Raw genomic sequence first — 10,537 nt, forward strand, 5'->3', positions numbered from 1 at the left:
GTATTATTCAAAAAGTAAAGCAAAAGGTTTACGTAGAATAACGAGTGGTTGTTTTTTTAAATTTTTCTTTGGGTTGGTTGCCTAGAAGGCGTTTTGGACTGCTATAATATTGCTAAACATCCAATGGCTGGACTTGCTTGAATAAACTGCTAATGAGTAATGAGTCAAGTTTTTTTTTCTTTTTTTTTTTTGTTAGAAGATGAAACCTGTAATCGTTATCATTCGATTTATATTGTTTTTTTTACTTCAAACTGGCACAATAGTTTACTAAGAATTTTTATAATAGAGACGAAAATGGTGTCATAGTTTGATTTTTTTTATAAAAAAAGAAAAAAATCGAACCATGATTTCAATGTCTTTTTTTTTATTATTATTTAATTATTTCAAATTGAAGTTTAGTCACTCATTAGTACTGTTTACAATTATTGGTGACCCTTATTTAAATATAATAATTTGAAATTACAACATGGTCTACTATTATTATAATATTATTTATATTTTAATATAAATCGAATTAATTATAAAAAAGATTGCACAAACATGCAACGCATTAATCAATATACTAGTCGTTACAAAAAAATTAGTGGGCTAGTAAACTAAAATTGCTAAGGGATATATTATTCCTAAAATTTTCGCCACTGAATCAATGCTATGCTCGTTGTAATTTCTCAGTCAATGTAATATATGGAAATTAGGTTTCCATTGAAAAAAGCAATTTATTCCGGTGTATGTTTATCTTAATTCTCTGTATTCAATTGGTATTATAGTTTTTCACATGGAGGATTGATGTAGACAACTATATATCTAAAATACACACATGTGGCTCTTGTTAGTTTTCTTTAGCTGGAGGATTGTTATAACTGGATCTAGAATACGAAATTTCGTCTCGAACTCGATACTTTGGTGTGAAATATTAAACTATTGGTGTCCTTACTAGTTTTTATCGAAAGAATCGTGTACAAAACTGGTACTACGACGGAAGTAGATCTCTCTCAGAGAACGTTTGAGAGAGTTTCCAAGAAGCACTTTTTAGATATTAATTGGGTTGTAGCGCTTTAGATTTTTTTGAAAACCAACTTTTGTTTCAATTCATATGACTTTTCAACAAAGCTAGAAGCAAGATTAAGATATTTTTTATGTTTTTTTTGTTAATGGTTTAAAGTTACAATTTGACAAATGAATCTTTAAAAAATATCATATTCCTTAAAATGTTAAATTTTATTTATATATGAGTTTTTATGAGTTTTAAATAAAATTCATAAAATTCAAAAACATATTTTATTACAAGGATTTTATATTTTAAAAATCATTTTTTAATAATTTACATTTCCAAATTTATTTTTTTAAATATTTTGTGCATCTATAAATTTTTTTCATTTTTTTTATTTTTATTAAATCTTATATAAATTTTCAAGCATATTATAAAAAAATAAATTAAATTTGATACAAAATATCCAAAATTTAATAATAATAATTATATAAAAACATTACTTATTGTTTGGATGTCAAAATTTATATAATTAAAAAGACAAATATTATATAGATTAAGGATATTGTTGTAATTTTTTTTAAAAAAAATTTGGAAACAATTTTTATTCGAACAATCAAACTTTAGTTTATATTAGCTTTATAATTTTATTTTCAAACACTCTCTATTTTTTTTTCTCATTTATTTTCATAGAATCTCTATAAGAATGACTTTGAAATAATCTAAAAAACTCCTTTAGTTGTCGATGGCACCGTCTATAACAGCGAGATTCTTAAGAGAATTTGCAAAATTGCTATCAAAAAATAAAACCAAACCACATTATTATCAATGTCACTGTCATAATGTATACTATGCTACGGAAGTAATGATAACGTGATCTAAATTTGTCCTACTCGCTCAGAAATCCAAGAAAAAAGTGCAACTTTTTGCATCATTGGACTATTCTTACTCGCCAACTTTTAAGTTTTAACACACTCAATCTTTGACTATTTTATATAAATCTTACCCCTTTTAATTCTCTTTTACATAAATTCAAATGTTTAACAAGTTATATAATCCATGTTAATTATTAATTTGTAGGTGTCCTATGCGATTTGTTGGAAACTTGTCCTTACATAAAAAATGTGCTGAACAAATATTTCAAACATTTGCCGCAATAATTGGTACAAAATGATATGCTAATCAAGCAAATCCTCATGTACGACGTCCTTGATGTTTTCATTATTGGTATGCTCCTCTAGATGTAAACCCTCTAGCATATAAACTAGAGAATGACGTTGTTATCACACCCCTCTTGTTTCTAAAGATTCGCCCTCTCTCGGATGGATGTTGGTCTAGCCTACAGGTCGATCCCTTTGGATCTTGGTCCATGAACCTGCACCCTGGAAACAAAACAGTCATATATTCACATTATTATAAAAGCGAAATGCATGAATATTCAAGAATGTGATGTAAGTACGTAGTAAGTTGTGGCCGTCACACATCGGGACCAGAGTCAAGTTCAAGCCACCGAGTACACCAAGAGTCGTGTGGCACTCCGCCCTCACACATCTGGCTAGATTTGTCGTTGCACTATGTACAATAGAAACGATGGTGGACACAATCATAATATATCCCAACAAAGGGTTGAGAAACCTCCGACAAGTATCAAGATATATCATCGAGGACTCAAGGTTCTCAGTTTGTTATGCATATGATATTATACTCTAGCACAGCTTACACGAACGTGCATTAAATTTTAGAGATATATTAAACATCAAGTCACACGTAGAGTATAAACTTGATGTTACATATACAGCTATCATCGTGTTTCGAGTAATATTGTATACATGCGGCTCAAGGACTTGATGTCATGTTGTATCTTGTGAAGTTAACCTGCGCGGGTTCAACAAAAAATAAGTCCAAGCTCGATTGAGTAGAAACTTGTAGTTACTGCGTCGAGGAATTGTTACTTGCCTAAGTAAGGCTTCGGAAGTCCCCTGGAACTATAGAGGTGAAAGAAGAGGAATTGTGTATGGGAGAGATGCTACATAGGTCCATGCAAAGCACAATTTTATTTTCCAGGTTTCAACGTCAAACATGTACTTTGCCACTGTTCTCACCAACCTCAACACATGGAGATATTTTCACACCATCTACAAGTTAAAACCACATTGGCTGGCTCTAGGTACATATCCATTATGAGACAGCAATTCAAGATCCAAGCAAAGCCCCAGTAAGTACTATCCATTTAAGTGTATGCATTTCTCCATGATGAGCAGACAAATTTGCAGAGTACTCAGTGGAGAGTGGAATGGCATCGATCTCACGGAGTCAACAAATGAATAATTGATGTGAATTGGATCAGAAGTCGAGAACTAGGTTCATCTGATAAATAAACGAACATGAGGTTTCTCCTCGGAGTTATTTAAACGTTTCGAGTTCGATAGTTCGGTTATATTCCTCCGATAAGTAGAGCGCGGTTAAAAAGAACTGAGCTTTTGGGAGATCAGATGAATTTCTTCTTATTCATCAGCCTTATTCCATCAAAATGTGGATGTAAATCGTGCGGTGTTGAACCGGTCCGTAGTCCGACATGAAACACCAAGATTAAAAGCAACACACCACATGGAAATGAATTAAATGTATCTTGATTCTTGATCACAAAATATGTGTACTAATAAAATTGGTACTGGATCAATGCTTTCATCGAGATTCAAAGCAGGAAAAATAAATGGCATTGAATTAGATTACAGTACCCCCATTTTTCCAGTACAAACACGCAAAGTCCCACAGCATTAACCCCTCTAGTCCAATGCCCAATAATCACCCTTTCCAGCATATCCTCAAACCTCTCAATTCAGACAAGATTTCCGATACACCAGAAAAATGGCCCTAAACAGTCAAGAAAACAAAATCAATGCATTTTCTCAGTTTCATCCTCTCCCTCACCTTTACCGCAATTTTCTTGGAAACCACCGTCTTCCAATGGACTATCCAATGCCCTCTTCTCTTGCTCCTCTTCTTCAAGCTCATCCCCATTTTTCTTCCTTGGTTTCACCCTTTTGTTCTTCTCCGCTTTCGCCTTCAATGTCGCCAACAATTCCTCCACCGCCCTACGACTATCGCGCCGGTACTTGATCAACACTTCGCTCATATCTGCAGGAGTCATCTCCGCCTCCTCAACCAAAACCTCCAATTCCTCCAGCATTTCTTTCTCCGGATAATTCTCCTCAAATCCCAAGTAATTCTTCAACAGAATCTTCAATGCAGGAGATGAACAATAGCTCATGTGTATGTGCATGTCCATCCTCCCACTCCTCAGCAATGCCGGGTCGAGTTTCTCGATATGGTTCGTCGTGAACACGAAAATCCTCTCATTACCACAACAAGACCACAAACCATCTGTGAAATTCAACAACCCGGAAAGCGTTATCGTGTTTGCCCCGGCCTCTGAGCCGCCATTAGACCCCGGAGGGGATGCAATTTCGAAGCTATTTTTCCTACAGCCTCCGTCGGCATTGTTTCTGTTATCCAACTTAATGGAACAATCAATGTCTTCAATAACAATAATGGACTTAGAACTAGTTTTCATCAGCAACTTCCTCAATTCCGAGTTGGTATTCACCTCAGTTAACTCAAGATCATAAATATCGTACCCGAGAAAATTAGCCATGGCTGCAATCATACTAGATTTCCCCGTGCCCGGAGGACCATATAACAAATACCCTCTTTTCCATGCCCTCCCAGTTTTCTGATAAAAAGATTCCCCATTTGAAAAATCCAAAAGATCAGCCATAATCTCAGATTTCCTGACAGGATCCATGGCCAAGGTATCGAAAGTACTGGGATGCTTAAACGGCACAGATTCCCAAGGATGGCCCCTCGAATCCAAAGACCCGCCTCTCGAGTTCGTATAAAGCAACCTATCTTGATTCCTCCTTCGCAAATCATTCGCCTTTTCCATGACATAATCAAGATACGAACTGAGCACCATCTGCTTATTCTTTTTCCTTACCCGGAGGGTAAACCCTCTCTTCTCCTCCGGCATTGGGCGCCACGAGAAGGTCTGAGCTTGCCTCTGCGTGACGATATGCTCCCACTCCACAGTCACCCCTTTATAAGAATCGATCAAACGGTCGTTGTTCGACAGGCCACAGGTGATGGAGGAAGAGTTCAGGCCACGGGTAAGGCTGATCCGGGTGCCCGATATGGAAGCGGAGGAGCTCAGATACAGCTGAACGGCGTTGTAAAGTTCGTTGGTGTTGACACCATCGATTTCGGTGATGTCGTAGTAGTAGGAGGAGGATAAGTAGCTGAAGAAACGGTGGAAGAATTTGAAGGAAGCGAAACGGAGCTCCGGGGGAAACACTGTCTGGAGAAGGCTCTGACAGAACGCCCAAACTCCCATTATCGAAGCCATTGTCGTCCAAATCTCCTTCATCCTCCCTTTTTTCGGGGTTCCTCAATTCTTGTAGAGGGTGAAGCAAAGAAAATGGAGAATCTGGCCTTCAAGAAGAAATGTAAAAGCACAAAAATGGAGGCTTTGAAGGAGAAAAGGAGTAGAAGTTTGGGTGTAAACATATGGAAGCCAATTGTCTGGGATTTATAGAAATGGAGGGTGGACAAATTTTAGTCGAACAAATATTTTTCCTGATATAATAAATAATTTATATTAAATCATAAATTGGATACTCAATAATAATAATAATATTATTAATATTAAATTCGAAGAACTCCGATTTCCTGATTTTATCAATCTTTATCATTTATTAAATATATGACTCGATATGCTATACTGTATTTTAAGTATGAGACATTCACAAAATCTAACATATTTTGTTCCAATATTTTTCCTTAAATTAAAATTAAAAGGCTCATAATAAAATAATTATTATATATATATTTTTTATTTAAAAATCAAATATCCATGAAAATACCCTCAAGTTAACAACCAAAAATAAAAAATAAAATCTCCCCTTACAAAATAAAAAAAATTTGATTAAAAATAAATAAAAAAAGCACAAAAAACTATTAAAACAAATTAAAAAATGAAATTTTTTTTATTTTACGAAAATATCACACATATTATGCAAAGTTTGCGCCTGAAACACTATTACCATTAAATAGAGTGTGTTATTTTAAAGGACACTGAAATATTTAATTACATAATTACATTTTTTACTCTACTAACAAACTCTTTGAGTCGATCCATATTTTAAATAGAAAAAAATCTAAACAAAACTTTCCTTTTAAATCGAACAACTCTTCTAAATTGAAAATAATTCTTGTTAATTGATTAGTATTATTTGATCAAATTAAAAATAGAGTAGGTCTCTTGTGAGATGGTCTCACGAATCTTTATCTGTGAGATGAGTCAACCCTACAGATATTCATAATAAAAAATAATACTCTTAGCATAAAAAGTAATGTTTTTCATGGATGACCCAAATAAGAGATCCGTCTCACAAAATACGACCCGTGAGACCGTCTCACACAAATTTTTGCTTTAAAAATAATAATAATACATGCAACTTGTGTACATCTTTTACTAGTGAATATATATAAGCATGCCACTTCTCATAGAAGGTTCTGTGTAGAAAACCTAGAGATTATTAAAAAATTAAAATATTTAAAAATATTTTATTTACAATAATTTTTATGTTAGGAGTTATATGATAATTTAAAATTTTTAAATTATAGATAAAAATAAAAAATATATTAGAATATGACAGTTATATAATTAGATACAAAATTATTAAAATAGGTTTATATAATATTTTATTAAAATAAAAAGGAATAATTTTATAATATTGGCATTTTTTGTGACAACCATATTCTGAGAAATTGGTTTACAGTTTTTAGTTCCACAAACATTCAATTTCTAAATAAAATATATTATTGATATCTTATAAAAATATTATTATTATAATATATAAAAAAAATCTAATGCAAAAAATCACGTGGGAATTAATATTGACTTTTCCATATAAGAATGTAATATTTGCTCATAATATTATTGCAATCTTGGAAAGAATATATATTTATGGTTAGGGATAAATTACATAATTAATTAAATAAATGGACATTTATGACAGTATCTCATGAGGTACAGTACATGCCCTATTAGAGGAATTAGACGAAAATAGTGAGATTGTATATTTAAAAATAGAAAATTATATTATGGATTGGATAAAAAAAATACAATTAATTGAGAAGGATTATTTAAATTTATATGACCAAATGTTGTCACGTATTTTATCCAAATATGATATTTGAGTTTTTATATAATTTAAAATATTTAAGTTGCATTTAGGACAAAGCAAAAAATATTAGTTTTGAGGGCTAACACGAATTTTTATATTATTTAAAATATAAATGTGATAATCATTAAAATATTCGCACACATTTTGGCAGAGATTCCAAGAATAATTGAACTTCTTCAGCATAAAGTTTACTATAAATTATATAAATAAAATACAAGTAACAATAATTTTAAATGTACTATACTTATAAAATTAAACAAACTGTTTGGTTTTACTTTTACCTCAATTCTGCCGTATTCACCAAAGTATTGATTAATTTTAAAATTACGGAGTCAATTCATTATATTTATTATCGTGTTGGAATTTTCGAAACCCGACAAATAAATTAAATTTAGAAAAGAAATGAATAAGTTATTAAAAATAAATTTAAATATTAAAGATATTTAATATTATTTATTTTTTTAATAAAACATGTGAAGAGCAGAGCGTGACTCCAACAACCAGTGGATGTGGTTGAAATGGAAGCCACCCAGCCCTCTCAATATGTTTTCAGNACCATAAATAAACCCATATTTCAACTTTAGATAATTAAATTCTATACAATAAATTTATTTTATACATTTTTATTTAACTTATTTAAAATTAAATAAAAACTTGTTTTTAGTTTTAAATCTACATTTTTCATTAATTGTTATTTCGTAAAATCAAGTTAATCAATGGCAACTTAGGAAAATTATTATCGTTTTTAGAAAGAAAAGTGGTGGAATAGATTTTTTAATATTAATGAATAATCGGTAACATATATTATATTCTCTATAATTATTTTAATTTATGTTTCCTTGGAATAAATAAAAGGCTAGGAATTCTATATACAGAGATGTAACCAAATCAAGTCAATTCAAATAGCATCTCACATTTAAATTATTATTAAAGTTGAATAAAAAATTGGAAGAATGTGTGGAATATTTTTGTAATTTGTAATGAAGAAGTTATTGAATATTTTTGCAAATTTGAACCTTGGTGGAATTTTCTTTGGCAAATAATGGTATTCTGGCAATTACAGGGAAAAAGCAAGATGGCAGAACTGTCATTAATTGTGTTGGATTCCCTCTGCATATTTTTTTAATTGTTGCATCCGAATCTTTTTACATATTCAATGATTGTTAATTGCTAATTTTTTTCCATTGCGATAAAAATAATCGGTAAATTGGCTTTCAGTCCTCAGCCGTCGATTTTTTTTATGTTCAGTCCATGGGTACATTTTTAGTACCACATTTCTACATGAAGTGTACCACATTTTGTATGACATAGTACAACAATTTTGTGGGTAGGGAGTGAACCCAAAGAAATATTTTGATTGAGGATTTTTCACCAACTTCCCCATAAATAATACTAGGAATTTTCACAGTGCGATATCGTTTCAACTAAAAAGTAAGCAACTTAATTGTTAATTTTCATTTTTTTATATGTACCGAACTCACGATTTATATATTTTCATAGCTGTTTTTTTTTCCCAAACATATATCGAACTATATATTTTTAATTACACGATAATATCAATATTTATTAAATTTTATATGATCCATTTCCAATACCTTTAGTCCTTTACTTAAAATTCGATACGAAATAATAACTGTTCTTATTAAGAGAATAGTTCAAAAATAATATTATCATCAACTATAATTTTCGATAAAAACGAATATTTGATTTTATAATTGATATTACAATCAAAATTATGAATTCTATTTCCATAAGGCGCAATAATATTGAAGGAGATGGTCATTGAGAGTAAATGTTATGCTTGGATACCAATTTGGATTTTTTTATTATTATTTTCTTTGAATTTGGAATTTATAACATGTGACTTTAAATGTTGTTTTTTTTATAAAAAAAAAAAAAAAAAAAAACTAAACCTTCTGTTGGATTTTGTTTGGGTAATATTCATATCATAAATTTTAATGGCAAAATCGGTACCCTGGCGTGGGAGAGAGACAGATCAAGCTACAAATAGCACGTACTGCCATTTATGTTTAATTTTTCTCTGAATATAATATATTAATTTTCATACAAATTTTAAATATTTCAGCTCATTACAATGNTGTCGGTCTTGCTTCAATTTTTTAGAATTAATTTGAGAGCAACAATACCTCATATTAAAAGACTGATGTTTGACACGATATACTACTTAAAAATTTTAAATTACATTATTTATTATCAGATCTGAAGAGAATTATTTTTGTCGATCATACATGCCCTCTGAAAAAACCCTTAAAATTGAGAATTGAACTTAACTTAATCCAAAAAATTAGTTCAAAAAGATAATATTGTTCAAGTTCATATATACATTTCTCAATAATTTAAAGAACAATATTTTGGTCCAAGTACCGTTAGTGTTGCGAGTGATATGCTTTGACTGTGTCATCAGGTGGTTGTAGGTGTTGTAGCTGAATGTCGTTCGAGAGTCGGAGCATACAGTTATATATCTAGCTAGCTAGTTTAACTCTTCGGCGATCAGATATTCGAGAATTTTAGGTCTATCATCTTATGGTCCTAGAAGAAAGTGAGAACTATCTAGTTGATCACAATGACATAGATATATATTTAAATGTTGCCCTGTTTCGGTCCTAGCACTTAAATTTACGCGACCACTTTCCAGTTTGGAGTTGCGAGGCATATACAGATACCTACTATGAATATAGCCCCATTTTTTGATCTTCCCAAATCTGTCCGAAAACTACAAAACAACGACTTATCAATTTTTCGGTAATTAATATCAGAAAGTGAAGTGGGGAATGTTACGCTGCATTTCATTACAGGCTAGCTAGGTTGCCCCATTCTTATATTGTCTTCTCATGCCTATGAAAATGGACATTAATTCGATGCATTGAGCATTTTTGCATTCATTATTCGACCGTACGGTCATGGCCATATATTCAATGGTTCGATTGTCACGTCGAATCACATTTATTTATTTTTACGTCCACATGGAAAATACATATTTTGTTGGTCGAAATATATATGTGTAAATATAGAATTAAATTGCACAAGACGTCGATGTTGCATAGATACCATGGAGGGAAAAAATCGAAATCAAATCGAAGCAAATCATATTTTTATTGTTGTTAAAATAGATTTTTCATCTCCAATAATTGCTTTGAGGATCTAGATGAACAGTTTTTTCTCATGATAAAATGACTAAACTTATATCAACTTAACACAAATTATTACATCGACGAACTGAATATGCATAATTGTTTCCTATGATAGAACGACTAAAAATATAGCAATTTAGCACGAACTGAAA

The 10,537-nt window shown here is 31.2% G+C and overlaps 1 protein-coding gene across 1 annotated transcript; it reads right to left on the bottom strand.

The window, feature by feature from the left end:
* Positions 1-3,602: 3,602 nt before the first annotated feature.
* LOC140971278 (AAA-ATPase At5g57480-like) lies at positions 3,603-5,574 on the bottom strand. Its single transcript, XM_073433471.1, has one exon. The coding sequence runs from the start codon at positions 5,409-5,411 to the stop codon at positions 3,885-3,887; it is 1,527 nt and encodes a 508-aa protein (XP_073289572.1). The 5' UTR covers positions 5,412-5,574; the 3' UTR covers positions 3,603-3,884.
* Between the last annotated feature and the right edge of the window lie 4,963 nt (positions 5,575-10,537).

The sequence above is a fragment of the Primulina huaijiensis genome, chromosome 2, assembly GCF_012295235.1.
Source record: "Primulina huaijiensis isolate GDHJ02 chromosome 2, ASM1229523v2, whole genome shotgun sequence".
Taxonomy (NCBI): Eukaryota; Viridiplantae; Streptophyta; class Magnoliopsida; order Lamiales; family Gesneriaceae; genus Primulina; species Primulina huaijiensis.

Excerpts from the sequence above, each read along its gene's own strand:
- LOC140971278 (XM_073433471.1), bottom strand. The coding sequence starts at position 5,411 with ATGAAGGAGATTTGGACGACAATGGCTTCGATAATGGGAGTTTGGGCG.